The sequence below is a fragment of the Phalaenopsis equestris genome, unplaced genomic scaffold (assembly GCF_001263595.1).
Source record: "Phalaenopsis equestris unplaced genomic scaffold, ASM126359v1 Scaffold000177, whole genome shotgun sequence".
NCBI lineage: Eukaryota > Viridiplantae > Streptophyta > Magnoliopsida > Asparagales > Orchidaceae > Phalaenopsis > Phalaenopsis equestris.
Window position 1 is genome coordinate 23,083 of NW_018164619.1, and position 18,946 is coordinate 42,028.

The 18,946-nt window shown below is 40.4% G+C and overlaps 1 protein-coding gene across 5 annotated transcripts in view; it reads right to left on the bottom strand.

Moving 5' to 3' along the window:
* Positions 1–18,917, bottom strand: part of LOC110022246 — a 31,231-nt gene extending 12,314 nt beyond the window's left edge. For all 5 annotated transcript variants that reach the window (XR_002293745.1, XM_020721088.1, XM_020721090.1 and 2 more), the window contains exon 1: positions 18,733–18,917. Coding sequence is in view for 4 of the 5 variants with exons in the window: in XM_020721088.1 (XP_020576747.1) it covers positions 18,733–18,880 (148 nt within the window). In the remaining variant the exon portion in view is untranslated. The remainder of the gene's footprint in view (positions 1–18,732) is intronic.
* Between the last annotated feature and the right edge of the window lie 29 nt (positions 18,918–18,946).

An 18,946-nucleotide genomic window follows, 5' to 3' on the forward strand; every position in this document is an offset into this window, starting at 1 on the left:
ATAGATCTCCATACATGAGTATTTTTAAATATCCATTTCCCATATTTATCTTTTTTAGATAAAATTAAATAAAGGAAGCTTTTTTTCAATATATCCCCTTAATACCAATATCATATACAACAAACAATGAATTTTCTCCCAATATTACCCCTACTTACATCTACCAGCTAGTTATATGCTTTGGCTAAGATGGGCAGCCACGTTTCAGCTTAGCCCGCAGCATAGAATCTCATCTAACCAAACTGACAATCAAACTTTCAAAAGTAAACAACATTGAACAAAAAAAAACATACTGTAACTTATATGCACTAAAAGTCAAAACTTCTCCTTGAAAAAAGCATTAAGGACTGACTCACTTGAACAATATTTATGATGTAAACCATACAATGAAAACTACACCTGTTGTATTTATGGCTTAAGTGTAATTAGGGGTAATTTGATCTTTTGGCTTTAGTCCTCATCTATAAAAGAGACTTAGAGCTTATGAGAGATATGATGAAAAGCGTAAATTGTAACGGTTAGCAATTTTTCTCTCTCCCCTCCAGTGCTAGTGAAATCTTCATTCTCGTGGACTTAGACGAATCTTCATTCTCGTTGGTATCAGAGATTTGGATTTCTGATTGGAGCGTGGTTCGGCCTTGACAACAGCAAATCTGGCGTGTATTGCCAAAATTTTTGTAGCAGATGGTCTGACGTGTTTTGCCATCAGATTGGCGAAAAACCGGCAGCTTGGAAGCAAAGAATCAACGTGTGACAGGAAGAATCGGAGCATCAACGACACTACTGCGGTTCCGGCAGCAACGCGCAGTAGTCAGGAGGTTCGGAGGCATGCTTAGGCCAGAAGCCCAACAGTGGTATCGGTACAACATAAGGTTCGCGTGGAGCTCATGACAAAAGGATCGCGTGGGAACAAAAGCTTACGTGGATAACAGGAAAAAAGATATTTTGCTAGAGGAATTTTTTTTGGAAAAGAGATTCCAATAATGGGAATTATGAATGATAACATAAAGTCAGGTTCTTCAACATTCATTATGATAGTGGAAAAGTCAATTCATCGGATGGTTACACATTATATCAAAATTGATGTAACGAAATTTGATAGCAAATGAAACTTTGACATGTGGCGATGTCAGGTGATGGATGTGTTGTGTTCTTTGAATCTAAAAAAAATCCTGGATGACAAGAAATTTCCTAAAGATAAGTCAAAGAGAGATTGGTTGAAGACGACCAGAGTGCTTGTGACTTGATCTGAAATTGATTGACCTAAGAGATCAAAGATGGGATGATGATGGAGACTTTTGCAAGGAAATTGAGAAGAATGCTAGAGAACAAATATCTCACAAACAGAGCAGAGAATCATCTCAATATAAAGCATTGACTCTACAGATTTCAAATGAGACTGGAGTTACTATTAATGAGCACTTGAAGAACTTCACAAAATTGTTAATAGATTTGTTAAATTTGGATGAAGAGATTGGAAATGAAGGCAAGGCGCTTCTTTTGTTGAATTCGCTCCCAAATAAGTACGAAAACTTCACGATGACACTAATTCATGGGAAAGAGGTCTTGAATTATGACGAAATGACTAAGACATGGTTGAATCACAAGTTTCGTTAAAAGGACAAGCCCACAAATATGAAATCAGTCGAGGCACTTACACTGCAACATGGTAGATCTGAGAAGAAGAATAAGAATTTGACAAAGCAAAAATAGCAGCATCGACACTTCTCAAAAGTAGGGCAAGTTTCATAGGCGCAATCTTGGAAAAAATCAGTGTGTTTCCTATTTAGAAACTGATCATTAGAAGAAAAATTGTCTGAAGCTGAAGGAGAAAGAAAATGAAGTTGCATCTGGGGCAAACACAAATATCAGTGTAAAAAGATGTGAAGAGAAGGAATCAAATGTATCATTATTTGTAGTTTTTCATAGTTTGTTTATAGATGATTCGCGTTGGATTCTGAATACAGATGTTACCTATCATATTTGTTTTCATCAAGGATAGTTTTGTACGTACAAGGAATTCGATAACGGTGCAGTGATTATGAGCAACGATTAAGTTTGTCGTACTATTGGTGTAGTACGTATCTTTATCAGGATGCATGATGGTACTATGAGCGAGCTGACTGATATTAAACATGTTTTATATATCATGAAGAATTTTTTGTCAATTAGGGCATTAGAGTCTGAGGGATACAAAGTAGTTATTGAGGCAAGAGTTTTGAGGATATTTCGTGGAGCACTAATTTTTATGAAAGGAGTTTGTCATCACAATTTTTATTATCTTCGGGGTAGCATAGTGACTGGAATGGCTATTGTTGCTGATAACTCTTCTAATGCCACTATTTTGTGGCATGTGTAGCTAGCTCATGCTGGAAAGACTTCACTTAAAGTTTTGGTGAAAAAGACACTAGTATCTTTTGGTATTGTCATCCACAGTACAAAAAGTGTTTTAGAGTACCTTCACACAAATGTTTGGGACCCGACAAAGACAATATCATTCAACGGACAGAGATATTGTCTCTTTTATTGATGATTACTCCAGGTATGTTTGGGTGTACACCATATGACACGGGGCTCAAGAGAGGACCGACCAGTCCTCAAGAGAGGGGGTGCTGCCGCCCCTCCCTCCTCTTCCCTCTTTCCTTTTTGTCCTCATTCCCTTTTCTCATCTTTCCTTTCTCTCCTTCCTCATCTTTCCTTCCTAAGCACCTCCTAAATTTAAATCCTTTCAAAAAATATTAGATCTGATTTTTTTCTCCCTTCTTATTTTAAAAAAAGAACCATTTCCTAAAATATGAAATCTAATTTATATTCTCCTATACTATTTTAAAAGTTTCCCAAAATCTGAAATCTAATTTTTATTCTCCTTATTTTAAATGCTTCCTAAGATACGCTATGTATCTTTCTAAATAAGAGAGGTTGTGCTTTGAGTTAGGCGCTTGTTTTATGAAATTTGAATTCAATTTTTTTTGAGTGTTTTCCCTCTTGAGGGTTGTATCCGACGTCAAAGCAGTGCTTCGGTTGTCCCTTGTCCAAGGTGGTGATTGTCTGCACGGGTCGAGTGGTGTTCCGACTGTAGCTCGACACCGTCATGATATTTATCCATCTATTTATCCTCCTGGTTGTTTTCAGCCGCTTCTCAGCATTACAGTCAACCCCACTGAACTCCATACACGTCTACAGGTCGCCCAGCTTTCCCCCCCTACAGGTTCCTTGCAAGCCGCAGAACCCTCTGCTCCTTCCTGCTCCCTCTACAGCCCTCGCATGTTGGCCCTCCCCCAATTCCCAACCGGTCTTCAAGCCAAAATCTTTGCCTCCTGCGCCCCTCCCCCCCTTCTCCAACAGTCTCCCAGCCAACAGCAATTTCTCTGGTTGCAGGCTACCCCACTTCCTGCACCCACCATCCCTCTCCAGCAATCTTCCGGCCTTCGGCGACCATTCCTGCTACTTCCTGTTGCGGTGTGATGCCACTCCCATTGCTAATCTAATTTGCTGTCCTAGTTCTTCCACAACAGCCTTGCACCTCTCCGGGCATCACCACAGCCACCGACCTAACAACACCTCTCTGAACTCCCTCCTCATCGTGCTTGTAGTGTTTTCTTGTTGAGTGTTTGCATTCTTTGATTTGTGTGTGTCTTCCTTTATTTTGAGCTTTTATTGTAACCTGATTTTGATTTAATAATAAAAAGGTGTCTTGCGTCGTGGCTTGAGTAAACTTTGGCATTATTTGATATCAGAGCTAGTCCAACATTAATCCTATCATAGGGTCCCTAGCATCCACCCCTACCAAATCCACCGCACCAATTTCTTTTCTCTTCTTTCTTTTTCCTTTTTTTCTTCCAAGGGTCCCAAACCGTCAAACATGCCACCAAGGAGAAATATGTCTGAGCCTACCCGAGAAGAGCTACGGCGAGAACTCTGTCACCTTCAACAAAAGATTGCGAAAATTGAAGAAATGACACAGAAAGAAGCTACCGTCGACTGTGACCTGAAGAGTCGAAGAGAAGAAAGAGAGGAGGATCTAAACCCCTTCCATAAGGAAAATTTCAACGATGAAGATAGGTCACGACGTTTCGGAATCCAATATTAGAGAAGGCCTAAAGAGGCATACCCGCGTCACTTCCATAGGAAAACTTTCCGAGAAGATGTCACTACGGTAATAAGGTAGATTTGCCCGAGTTTGAGGGGAGCACGAATCCAGATGAATTTACTGAATGGCTACATGCAGTTGAACGGATCTTTGAATACAAAGAGTTGCCCGAAGGGAGGTAGGTCAAATTAACTGCTATCAAATTGAAGAAAAGTCTCCTTATAGTGGGAGAACATAAAGTGACAAAGAAGTTGAGAAGGCAACAAAAAGATCACCGGGTGGGAAAAGATGAAGAAAACCATGCAGAAGCCGCCAGGATATATTTTTGAAACTCAAAAATCTGCAGCATAAAGACCTTTCAGTAAAGGAGTTCACAACTCAGTTTGACCACTTATAGCTAAAGTGCGACCTAACAGAGCCAGAGGAGAATACAGTAGCAAAATATTTTGGGGGCTTGAAGTCTATCAGTGTGGTGCAGCTCCAACTGTATTGGACGCTGAGAGATGTCCAAACACTCGCATTGAAAGTGGTTGAAAGTGGAGAAGCAGGAAAAACAGAGCAGACAACCACCAGCAGCCAGACAGCTACCCATAATTGGAGACACTAGCAGGAGCACGCCTCAGAAAGTTGAGAGATTTGGTTCTGACACGGATAAAGCCACCCCCAGCGAGAAGCCAGCTACAGCGCCCGCCAAAAAATGCTTCACATGCCACAGATTTGGGCACATAGTCTCCAACTGCCCAACGAGCAGAGTTGTAACTTTCACCGAGCAGGGTTCCGTAGAAAAGGTCAGCGAGGAGCGGAAAACTGAGGAACGGGGTGAGGCGCATCAACTTGCACCAAACAAGGGAGAAACACTCATGATTCAAAGAATTGTACAGATCGAGGAAACGACGGATTTGCAGTGGCTTCGCCACAACATTTTCCACACACGTTGCACAATGAATAGAAAGGTATGCAGTCTTATCATCAACGGGGGTAGCAGCAAGAACATGACATCGTCCCAGATGGTAGAGAAACTGGGAATCACAGCTCAAAGGCATTCCCAACCATATTCACTGAAGTGGCTGAAAAAAAAAGGATCAACATCAACCAGAATGCCTAGTGAGGTTTTCAATAGGCAGTCGACTGCAGGACCAAGTATGGTGTTATGTGGTTCCCATGGATGTCAGGGAGACCATGGTAGTTTGACCGGAAGACTCGGCACGATGAAAACCAAAACACGTATTCCTACACCAAGGACGGTAAACGCCTCATTCTTTTACCCTCCGTACAGCCCGAGGAGACAAAAGCTCTCACCAGCAAAATAGTGGAACCAGTCTTAGTGACAATCAGTTCTCCACCATCATGGCCACCACGGGCCAGAGATTTCAGTCCCAGGAGATTGGACCAAGATGGAGGTGAGTTCGCAAATACTTGGGGAGTAATATAGTTGACAGTGGGATCCAGGTACTGCCGTGATTAAAAACAAGGAACTAGAAGATTTGACAGATGAAATCGAAGCTCTCCCGACCGTAGGATACTGACATGGGGCTCAAGAGAAGACCGATCGGTCCTCAAGGGAGGCGATTGTCACCCCCTCCCTTTTCTTTCCTTTTGCCCTCCTTTCCTTTTTTCACATTTCCTTTCTCTTCCCTCATCATTCCTTCCAACACACTTCTTAAATTTAAACCCTTTCCTAAAATATGAGATCTGATTTTTTTCATTATTTAAAAAAAGCCCTTTCCTAAAATATAAAATCTGATTTATATTCTCTTTTTCTTTTTTTAAAAGCATTCCAAAAAACTGAAATCTCATTTTTATTCTCCTTATTTTAAATGTTTCCAAAGATAAGTTGTCTCTTTATAAATAGAAGAGGTTGTGTTTTGAGTTAGGGGCTTGTTTCATGAACTCAAAATTCAAATTTTTCTGAGTGTTTTCCCTCTTGAGAGCTGCATCCAACATCAAGTTAGCCCTCCAGTTACTCTAGTTGTTCCTTGCCCGAGGTGGTGATCATCTTTATTGATCCGGAAGGTGCTCCGGCTGAAGCTCAACTCCATCGAGATATTTATCTCTCCTTCCATCCTCTCGACTGTTGTCAGCCGCTTTTCAGCACTATAGCCAGCCCCACCAAACTCCTTACAGATCACCCAACCCCCCACCCCCGCGGTCAAGCTTCCCTGCAGACCACAGACCGCTCTCCTCTTGCTCCCTCGACAGCCCCCGCATCTCCCTTTCCTGGAGTCTATAGACCCACCCACAGCTCCCAACTGGTCTTCCGGCCAGCAGCCTTGCCTCCTGCAGTAAGCCGCTCCACTTCCTGAACCTGTCTCCCCCTCTCCAGCAATCTTCCAGCCAGCAGCATTGCCTCCGACAGTAGGTTGCCCCACTTCCTGCACCAATAGTCCCTCTCCAGCAGTCTTCCGGTCTTCGACGGCATTTCCAGCTCCTTCCCGCTGTTGTGCGAGGCCACTCCACTAATTTGTTGTTGTACTTCTTCCACAGCAGCCTAACACATCTCCGGCCTTCACCGCAGCCACCGAGCTAACACCACCTCTCCGGACTCCTTCCTCGCCGTGCTTGTGTTTTCTTGTTGAATATTTTCTAACCCCTTATTTTTTCATTCTTTGTTTTGTGCGTGCATTCCATTATTTTGAGTTTTTTTTTGTAACCTAGATTTGAGTCAGTAATAAAACGGTGTCTTGCGTCGTGGCATGGGTAAACTCTAATATCACCATGAAGCACAAAAGCGAAGTGTTGGAGATTTTCATAGCTTAAAAGAAATGAATTGAGACTTAGACTGGTAAAAGAACCAGTGTATCAGATCAAACAATGTGGGAAAATACACTTCGAATGCACTCTTGCAAGAGTGACAGAGAGCTGAGATAGAGCACCACTTCACTCTTCGACACCACAATAGACTTAGAAGGCAGACAGGATGAGCCAAACTTTGGCGGAGAAAGCTCGGTGTATGTTATCCAATGCTAGGCTGGATAGAACCTATTCAGCCAAAGCCATAGAATGTCATCACTTGGTGAACTGTCTGCCTTTTGCAGCTATTGAGAAGAAAATCCCCAAGAAGAAGTGGTCAGAGCATCCTGTTATAGATTATGAGCACATGAGAGTGTTTGAATGTCCAGCTTACTACCATGTGCAGAATGATAAACTGAAACCAGGAGAAAAAAAGGCGATCTTCATTTGCTTCAGGCGTGGAGTCAAGAGCTTCAAGTTATATGATCAATCAAAAAAAAGAGATTGTCATTAGCGAGGATGTTAAATTCAACAAGGCACGCTTGTTGAAAAATCGTGACTCAAAGCAGGTGGAGAGTTCTACTAGCACCACAAATATTGATGCAATTTCATTTACTCCACAGAATTTGTCCACTCCAAGTCAGATATCTGATTCAGTTGTAGCTCAGGAGGTAACTGTTGATAGCGTTCAGGAGGAGGTGGAAGAAGATGCTAAGGATGAGATTCCTGCTCAGTAATCTATTGCTAGGAGCATGACCAGACACCAGAATGTCCCAAAACCAGTATGGTTGAGGGATCACATTGCATTTGCACTTACAGCCACAAAGGCAGAAATTTCTTATCACTACAAGGAAGCGGTGGAGAGTCCAAACTGTGATCTTTGGAGAGCGGCAATGAATGAAGAGATAGAGTCTCTTCAGAAGAATGGTACTTAGAGGTCGGTGAAGCTTCCTCTAAGAAGGAAAGTCATTGGGTGCAATTGAGTGTGCACACAAAGAAACAAGGATCTCATCAAACTGATATAAGGTACAAGGTAAGATTAGTATCAAAAGCTTTGCGCATCGAGAAGGGATTGATTATGACAAGGTATTCTCAATCTGTCCGATCTGTGTTCTCTTAGCACTTGTAGCACAGTACGGTCCAACCTTAGAATAGCTGAATGTGAAGACTACATTCCTGCAAAGAGAATTGCAAGAGTAGATCAACATGTTGCAGTCACTTGGATATGAGCATCAAAAGACTTGATTTGCAAACTGGACAGGCCTTTGTATGGGTTGAAGCAGTCAATAGGACAGTGGTATAAAAAAATTGCTCAGTTCGTGATGAGACAGGAGTGCATGAGGAACCAGTATGTTGGTGTTATGACAAGGTTCATGCATGATGCAAGAAGAAAATATTGGCAGTTTTGAAGAATATTCTGAAGTATCTGAAGGGTATAGTTGATGTTGGCTTGATGTTTGAGAGGCAGTCATGACTCAGACTATGCATGTGATATAGATAGGTAAAGGTCTACTACTGGTTATTTATTTATATTAGTAGGAGGTCCAGTCAGTTGGAGGTTGGTTCTTCAACCTACTTTTGTTTTGTCTACTACGGATGCTGAGTACATGACAATCACGAAAGCGATGAAGGAAGCTATATAAATGCAGGACCTATTGGATGACTTGGGTGTTGATCAGGAGTCTCTGACGAAATTTTGTGATAGCCAGAGTACAAAATTCTTAGCCACAAATCCAGTTCATCAAGATTGTACACAGCATATTGACATGAGGTACTACTTTATTCAGGACTTGATTGAAATCAAAATTCTATTGAATAAGATATATACGAAAGAGAATCCAGCGAACATGCTCACGATGGTACTGTCAATCCAAAATTTTACCTACTGTAGGAGTTGGACATTCAAACTCAGGACTGATTGTTAGTCGGGCATTTTGGAAAATTACGCGACATGATCCCTTCAGGAGGGGGTACATAGGTCTTAGTGCAACTGTAGTGGAGTTTGGAGCTCATTTAGTCATCTCCCACTTATCTGAAAGTATAAGATGAGGTGGATATTTTTGTATTTATGGCTTCGTTGTTATTAGGGATAATTTAAAATTTTGATTTTATTTACTTGTATGTCCTAATCCTTTATAAAAGGGACCTAGAACTTATGAGAGATATATGGTGAGAAGTGTAAATTGTAATCTCTAACATTTTTACTTTCTCCCATCCGGTGCTAGTGAAATCTCCCTTCCCGTAGATACAAGTGAATCAACTTAACGTCGAACCACATAAATAATTTGTATTTGATTGTTGTATGAATTTTTTCGTTTCCGCATTGTTTTGCATAACAACACTGACAATAATGGAATAATGTGTACCATTTTATGTTTGAGAAAAAAAAAACAAGTTATGATTAAAAGAGCAATCATGTATGATTCTATTCTAACATATAAACCAAACCTATAACAATAAATCCCTGAAGAGATAAAAGTCCATTAAAAAGACCGTAGACTTATGGATCTAGAAAGGGATGATTGCTCTATTATATCGCCCCAGCCCTCTATATATAGCTTTACATTCTATCTATCCCAGTTAAACCTGACATTCTATCTCAAATAAACTTGCCATTAAGTCTAAATTAAAGCTGTGATAACCTTTCATTCTGTCTCAATAAAACCTATCAAAAAGAGAATTCGAGAATTTGAATACTTGCAGTCTTTACACTCTCAAGAAAACTGAACAAAAAACATTGGATTGTGATAATAAGAAAATAGTTTATTGGCAGTTTTATGCTCAAGGAGAAAGAAGCCTTCAACGTCTAGAAATATTTCACGAACCATTTTACAAGAGGATGCTTCCCATGTCCATTTATGTTGCTTTAAGTATGTTCAAAGTCTAATAACACTACCTGAGATAGCCAGGTATAAACCCATTTGAAGAAAACTGGAAAACTCGGTGACACCTGTGTGGGCAATTTTGTCTTTTGTGCACCAAAGAGCAATTTTTTTTTATTATTATTATGGTTTAGTATAACTATGGCTAAATGTGTAGGGTTAAGTTTATGCATAAGATTGTGTTTGGAGTCTTCGGTTTAGGATTTGGTATAGATTTTCTCTCTCGAATTGTAGGATACGAGAGAGAATGCCTACCTCTCGAATTGTAGGTGCTTATCTTTGTATTGATCTCGAGTGTTTGATATTCTTGCAATAAATATTATTTGCCTAATTTCTGCCAAGAATCGTAAGTGATATTAGAGTATTCGAACATAGAAGAAAAAGGTAAACGAGGAAGGGATCACAGTTCGGAGCATTTTGATTGATCAAACCAAGAGCTAGGAAGCTGACGCGATCAAACTAACCTATCATGAAGATAGAGTCGCGATCATGCTAGCTGGGGGAGACTAACGGGATCACAATCATCTGGGAGGAGAAACGGTCATTGCATACATTGACCCAAACAAATGTGATACAATTGGGATAAAGTTAATCGGGAAGTGACGACAACATCGTGGCTTGTAGTTTGCTGCAATACAGTTGCAATCAAGCTATTTGGGATCGCAGGGAAGCCAAATCGCACCGTTGGGATATGCAGGGAAGCCAAATAAAGATCGTGCACTGACAATCATGATACAGTTGTAATAAGAACTAGCTAGGGAAGACGAGGACGACATCACTCTCGGTCAACTTTTTGATTAGATTTCATTTGAAAATTTAATTTAAATATAAAGTATATAATTTGGGTTTTGAAAGTAGTATGTCTTAATTTTTGAAAAAAATGAGACCAAATGAATCTCAATCATCCAATAGTTTGCATAATCGTGTCGGATATCGCGAATACTACACCCTCCCGAATAATAAGTGTAGACCTCGGCGATAGACTCAATCCTGCAAATTAAGAGATTTGTGACATTCTTTTGGTCTGCGAACCTTTTATGTATGACCGACAAGTTCTTCTATCTAATACAAAGATTAAATAGGGTTTATTTCACCTGGGTTTCAAGTTCCCTATAGAGGCAAACCCCTATAGTTAATTACATCTCAAATGACTGAAGCCACTTGAGAAAACTCTCGATAATGATCAGAGGTACTAGTCTTCAAGATTTCAAAGTTTAAGTTTTCACGGTAGGACGTGGAAAAGGCAAGTGGGAGTGGTTCAAATAGATACAAATATTTTCAAGAGTCCAAAAGAAGGAAAAGGTAGGAGATGTCACAGATTCTGAGGAGAAACCTCAGTGACTTCCTAAACTATCATACTGTGTGGCTATATTTTGGAGACGATATTAATTAAGTGTTTGATCTTGCCAGTTTTATTTATTTGAAACTTATATTTGCATAATATCTGATTATGCAAATAGTCTGCAGAGATATGAGGGTTTACGTCGTGCCATACGACAACCTCGGAACCTAAGTCAAGTTAGGACTCATGTCGGGCAACATGGTTGCACAGAAGCCTAAGGAGAAAGTGAGGATTTATGTCGCGCTAGGCGAGCTATCTCGAATGCCTATAGGTTGTTATTATGCTAGGAAGAGATGATGCTGAAGAAGGTCCTCTTGCTGCTTGGTCTCGCCGTGCTGCCCACAAAGTTGGCTCTAAGCTCCTATCGTCGCGACGGCTCCAGGGTTTAAGTGTTTGAGATTGGTGATTTGTGCTTCACAATTTTGGTGTCAATGTTTTGCTTCTGTTTTGTTTCGGTTTTAATTTTGAGTTCTAGTTTTGCATACAGAGTAGTCAAATTGCAGTTAAATAAAATGTACTTGAAACGTAAAATGCAGTAAAGTAAAATGCTGTAAATAAACTGTAAAAGCGTACATGGGCATCTGCTACTGGGCATCTGTACCTGGGCATCTGCTACTGTTGTATGATCAATATTGTGATCGTAGTATGATTTGCAGCATATTTAAACATACTTGCAAGAAAAATAAATAAGACAAGAAAACCCAGCATGAAAGTCATAAAAAACGAGTAGGTCATATAAAATGAGTAGTAAAACTCACGAGCAAAAGAAACTTGTAACCACATATGACAGATCAGGACTGGGTATAAGACATTGGTAAAAGTGGGGGCTCACTGGGGGCTCGGAGCTGGGGTGTGTGCTTCCCAATCATGAGCAAGAGTTACCAGCCCGACAATCTACAGAAGACAGTATTTAACCTCAATCCAAGTGACTAGCCGTGGACCTTTATGAATTTTCATAGAAAAAATCTTTGATTTTTCATGCAAAAGTTGTTGTTTAAGTCTTTTTTATGTAGAGTTCTTTTTAACATGCAAAAGAAATTCTTATTTTATTTTTTTTGTAAATATTTTGTAAAGTCGTATAGTTCACAGGCTAGTCACTCTAATCGTGCTAAAACTACTGACAACCTAAAAGTGTCAAGGACAACGATCCCACCAAGAATCAGCGAATAGTACCATGGATCCTTTTCTCTCCCTTATTGAAGATCTTTGAGGTAGGAGATACTATTCTAATAATCTCACTTCGTATCCCTCGTTTAAGCACGCATAAGTAATGTCGTCATCGCCTTCGCCACTTAGACCCTAGACTTATCCTAGTCCGATGATCCATATGTGGCATTAACAAATTTGCCCAATTGCCAGAAGGATTTGAGTGTAATATCCAAGTTCAAATCTCGGTGTATTGGATTTCATTGTAGGTTAAGTCATTGAGGGAATTTCACTGTTGATTTAATTAAGGAAGCATGAACTACGTCTCGGTGCATCCTAGTGTCTAGTATCTTGATCAGTTTGTGAATCAGGGTCAAGTGACAAGTTTAGTTATTTATTCGAAAATTAAGTGGATGAACGTTCACCTAGGGTGTGCACCTAAAACCTAGGAAGTCTATTCTGAGAATTAGGTGGATGGACTCTCACCTAGGGTGTGTTCCTAAAATCTAGGAAGACCTATGCTGAGAATTAAGTGGATGGATTCTCACCTAGGGTGTGCTCCTAAAATCTAGGAAGATTATGCTGAGGATTAGGTGGATGGACTCTCACCTAGGGTGTGTTTCTAAAATCTAGGAAGACCTATGCTGAGAATTAAGTGGATGGATTCTCACCTAGGGTGTGCTCCTAAAATCTAGGAAGACTATGCTGAGAATTAGGTTGATGGACTCTCACTTAGGGTGTGGTCCTAAAATCTAGGAAGTCCACTCTTTATATTATGCTTAAGATGATTGAAGGTTTTCTATATCTTTCAATTAAATAAATCATCAATCCCCATCTTTAGGACTTAAACATTTAAAAATAAACAAAATAAAAGAAGAAGGTCGACCCACTTTCAAAACTAGCAAAGCCGAAAAGGGGGAAAAACAATAAGTAAATCGGTCTAAAAGCGTTGAAATGATAATCAAATGAAACCCAAAACAATAAATAAAATTCTCCAAATTCGGCCCCCAAACATATTTTTTCCAATTTATAAAATAATTTCCAGCATAGGAACAAAACCGGGCCCATCAAAGGGCTAAAACAGCAAAAATTTCAGCCAAGACATGATATCAAAAGGAGCCAAACTGAGCCCAACCATAAAAAAAAAACAGGACCCAAAAGATCCATTTATAATTTGATTCAAAGAAGCCCAAAGTGAGCCCAACACATGGGTAAACCGAGCCCAACAAATGATCAAAACAAATGCCAACATCTCTTGCAAGGATCCATCTCAAAAAGAGTTAAAGCCAAACCCAACAAGTGAGCTAAATGAAATGTCATTTTCAGCTATTATGAAGCCAAGACCGAGCCCTCCAAAAATGTGCTAAAACAAAGAAAATTTTCTAGCTAACATTTAATCCAGCATAACCAAAACTGAAACCAAAACAGCGGCAAAACAGAGAAAATTTCCAACATTTGTTCTAAGCATGAATAACAATAATAAAGGCTTTGATCATTTCTCCTAACATGAATTCGAACAAAGGGGCAGCAAGAGAAACATGAAATAAGCCCCCAAACACATTTTTTCAATTCATAAAACAACTTCCAGCAAGTATTCTAGCAAGGGGCAGTAAAAGGAAATAAAACATAAGCTCAAATGAATCTTTCAGCACATAAAAAAATCATTTCCAACAAATATTTTGATGAGGGGCAGCAAGAGCAAATAAAACATAAGCCCAAATGTATCTTTCAGCATATACAAATCATTTCCAACAAATATTCTAATGAGGGGCAACAAGAGAGACAAAACATAAACCCCAAATATGTTTTTTCAAATGTATTTCTAAAAGAGTAAAATGCATTTCAAGATCACCCTAGTCATGCTTTCAAGTGCTTCAAGTAAAGAAAAGTAGATGTGACCCATATATATATCTGCTTCATTTCCCACCAAACTAAGCAAATATTCATGCTTAAACTTCAAAATAAACTTTCATACTTCATGTCATCCGAAGTAATGCAAAACAGAGGAGAGGAGAAGAATACCTCTTTCATTATGCTGATTTAAAGCAAAGCAAAGGCAGATCCAACAAAAAAATGTCTTCCAAAGGAATCCTCTTCCTAAAAGTTTCGGGAAACAACTACCAGCGAATGCTCCACACTAAGGCTAGGGCTTCGGTGCAGAGAAGTGAACTCGAGCGGAAAAAAGCCGAACAGAGATCCTCAGTCGAACGCGAGAGGAGAAGGCGAGCGGGAGGGGTTTCTTTGTCGCAGAGAGGAGGCAAGCAAAGAGCGGGAGGCGAGGGTTTTCGGCGTGGGGAAGATGCGAGAGGAAGAAGGAAACGGGGTTTGTGGCTTCTTCGGTGCGGGAGACAGGATCGAGCAGAGAGAGCGAGGGATCGGGATCGAGAAGGGAGCGAGTGCGGGAGATATCCAATCGGGGGTCCTCTCCAAGGAAGATACGGGAGACGGGATCGAGCAGGAGATGGAGAAGCAAGCCAGGCAGGGGGAAGACGAGCGGAGGAGCGGAGGATTTCTTTCGAATCAAAAGCAGCCAGCCGCGGCTCTCGTGAGCGAGAAAGAAATAGGCCTGCTGGAGAAAGAGCCGTTACGGGACAACATTGGCGGGGAAATTAATGATTTCCTTTCCTGCACCTCTCCTGCAAACGGTTTAATTGGAAAATAATAACATTCAAATATTTTCAATCAATACGAGTCTTAAATAACCCGCCTGAATTTTGAAATTTAAAATTCAAAATCTGTGAGCTGGTGCCTAGCCCGAATCAAGCCCGTCGAACCTGGGTTGATCCCGGGCCCGCGTCCCGCTAAAAGAATGCGCATCGATTTCCGTTTCATTTGTGAGCGCGTGTAACCTTAGCAATATGGGTGTTCTTCCTAGCTAAAGTTGACGTTCTGGACGCGTCGGTGTTGTCCGTTTCGTCATCTAGGGTCGTCCGGACAAGCTTGTCGGCGGGCAAGTCAAAGTCGTGTGTGGTGTAACGAGTGTGTGAATTGCGACGCTCACGAGTAATCAAGTCACAAAGGGTTTACCTAAGGCTGTTTGATCCTATAGGAACTCATTTTCAAGCCCTCTGCATGCTGGTTCTTAGCCCTTGCAACTAGAAGTTGAATGCTTGGAACCACTCATGCGAGTTCTTCACAAAAATGAGTCGAGAAGTGGCTTGAAGTTCTACGGGAGGTGGGCTCCATGGCTAGTCCGCTAGGATGGTCAATAAGAACTCTTAAAGCTATATCCTAGGTTCTAAGAGTAGGAGACTAAGACCTTACTAAAAAATGAGGTCAACAATCACAACATACAAAGCGAACAACCACTTGATTTGACCTATAAAGAAGAGAACGATGAGATCGGGGCCATACAATGACCTATTATCGAGATATAGTCGTGATTCAAACTATCTTAGGGGCCAAAGGCGGGACTTCAAATTACATTATTTGTCTTTTATGATTGAAAGTTTTTTGGAAAATAATGACATTCAAGAAAGCATGCCTTGGAAGAAAAATTAGAGGAGCATGTGAGACAAATCAGATCAAGAATGGATGAGCATTTCTCGCCGATGAAGGGGCTATTTACATCCATAGATGAGCGATTTTTGTCCACGGAGAGCAGACTTAAGATGGTGAAAGAAATGATGAAAAAATTTATCGAGTTTCAAGTAAACTTGTAGCCTCCTGCAGTAAGATCGAGTAGGAGCATCAAGAGCAGACTCAAGCGACAGTCCTTAAAAGGAATAATGTGGCATTCAGACGGTGGGAACGAGCATCGGCAGGCAGAATGGAACAATATTGGATTAGGGGCTCGAGAAGATCGATTTGAAAGATTATGGTCTGGAACAAGAAACCACGATAGGTAGGACACCAGTAAAGGGTTGCATCCAACTGTGCCAACGCCTTTTTCCACAACCTCAGGGAGAAATGTGAGGCAAGTCTATATAGATTGGCAGGTTGATTATGAGAAGAGTCAGATTTTTGGAAGGATGAAATTCAACATAGGATGCAGAATGGAACCAAACCACCGCTTCATGGGCAGAATGAACTTTCGTCAAAAGAATTGGGCAGGAAGCTCGCGCATAAAGAAGTTGAAGATGTCGATCATCCAGGGGGGACGCATTTGGGTGGGTGTACCGGGTGGAGCGATATTTCAAGATAAATGTGCTAAATGAGGAGGAGAAGCTCATGACAGCAGGGTTATGTTTGGAAGGGAAGGACTTAGCAAGACTTCAAAGGTGACTAAATACCTAATCCGCTCGTGGGAAGAATTTAAGGTTTGTTCGAACTTTTTCGAGCCAAACGGGAAGAGGACCTACATGAGAAATTCTTTGCATCGACTCGGAAAGAAACTGTCAAATAGTATTAAGAGAAATGTAAACTCTTGTCAGGACAACAGAGGGGAATTTGTGAAACACTATTGGAGTTGAACTTCATGAAGGATCTAAAGCCCGACAAACATGCAACACTTCATCCACTGAGACCGCGAAACTAGGGAGAAATTATGGAATTAGGGCGGTTGGTATAAGATCATAATGAAATGGCACGGGCTAATCAGAGCAATACATGTGGAGTGTCATATCGAACTGCTACAACCACGACGATAACAAAAGCTCAAAATGTGGAAGTTCAGAGGGAGGTTTCACACATCAAGAATCATGGGTCATGATTGGAAGCAACACTCAAGCATCTGACAAAGACAAAAATTTAGAAAAAGCGAGCCAAGTGATTATGTTTTCTGTGTAATGAGAATTTTATCCTAGGACATCGTTGCAATGATCAAGCATTACAGGTTCTCATAATGTTTGATGAGGCAAAGGATAAAAAAACTGAGAAGCTTGTGGAGGAGGAACACCTTTATGTTTTCCCATCTTGAGGACAAGGTGTATTGGGAGAAAGTATTGTTACATCGGTGTCTAGCTTAAGGAAATTTTGTCTTTTGTATGCGAAAGTAAAATTTAGTTTTTTGTAATTTATTATATTGTTTAGTATTGATATGTCTTTAACAAATTTCAATCATCGTGCATGAATCTCAAGCTATGACACGGATCTTAAGGCAAATTTTTAGAAAAAAACATTCAAAATTGGATTTGAAGTCATCCAAAACACTGATTTCACCAAATATACAGTCAAAATGATTGGCTCAATGAGACAGCCCTAACGATATCAAAATCGGCCTAATTTGAGATAATTCAAGCCGATACCAAGCTATAAAATCACTTTTAGAAACTTCCTGGACATAATTGGAAGGTTAAACGAATTCTAAATATGACATGCTTATAGTCAAATCGAGCGCCTCGATAATTCCAACATCATTAAGGAACTAAAATGTCTATCGAACGATGTTCAATCAACAGGATCTCTCTGAACCATCCAATCAATAGTGGTTCGGATTTAGTTCTTATTTGCAATATGGATTCTATAAATAAAGCTCTACAACTCCCATGATAGGAGACCTAGACCTTGGGCAAGAGAAAAACCAGAGCCTGCAGAAGACAGAGCTGCAACCCAGCATCCTAAACTGTAAATTTGGCCAACTTTGGCCGCTGCCACCTTAGTCCAATTACCCCCACTTCCGACCAAATCTGGTCACCACTGCCTCAGGCCAACTTTGGTTGCCGCCACCTTCAACCTACACTACCTCCTGCCAATTCTGATTGTCATCGCATCCGACCGCAACCATCTTCAGCCAACTCTGATCGTCACCGCCTCCGAACAACTTTGTTTGTCGTTGACCATCGACGCCTCCAACCAACTCTGACCACCACCGCCTTTGGCCAACTCAAATCGCCCCACCTCAGACCAACTTCTAACACCATCGCTGCTTTCGGCCAACTCCAGTCGCCTCCCGCTTCCTACCATATGGGAACAAGTTCTTCTGGGCACGGACATTGTAATCCGAGAAACCGTGTAACCTTTTCTCGCATGTGGAACTTATAGTGGAATATTTCAACTAGGCAAGGCCCCGTGGTTTTTTTCCTTTCCGGATTTTTCACATAAAATCTTATAGTGTCCCTATGATTATTTTCTTTCAACTGAGTGTGCATTGGATTCTTGTACAGCGCTAAGACAATAATTCGCTACTCTACCGCCATAAATTTTCTAGCACGCATCAAATATAAATAGGACTAATATGTTTAGTGTTAAAGTTATGCAAGAGATTGTGCATGGAGTTTTGGGTTTAAGGTTTGGGAGAGATTTCAAACCACTCAAATTGTAGGAAATGTGAGATATCACTTACCTCTCGAATTGCAAGTGTTTATCTTTGTATTCATCTTGAGTTATTAATGTTCTTACAATAAAATATTATTTGTCATAATTTCTGCTAAGAATCATATCAAACTCCCACCAAAACAAACAGTGAAGATAATAGTTTCAAGAGTGCTTTGTTTGAATTACTACATTAAAACTTGCACAACAAGAAGATAGAAATAACATTATGAACTGAGATGGTGCACTCCAACTAAGAACATGCTACCAAAACTAATGCCAGTCGTGAATATTTGCTTAAAATAATGAAGCCATATGAAAGTAATAAAAAAAAGAGAGAAGAATCATACAATTGGACAGTAGGTTCTGAAAAACAGCATGAAGCCCTGATTCAATGTCAGAAATTGTGAGCATCATCACATATGGTTTAAAACTTGTGAGATACTCAAAGATGGAAGCAATCTTTGTCTGCAAAGTTGGAGATGACGTCTTTAACATTCTAATGAGATATTTTACAACATCAGAGTCTATAACTCTTTCCCTGGAGAACCATGCAACAGCCAA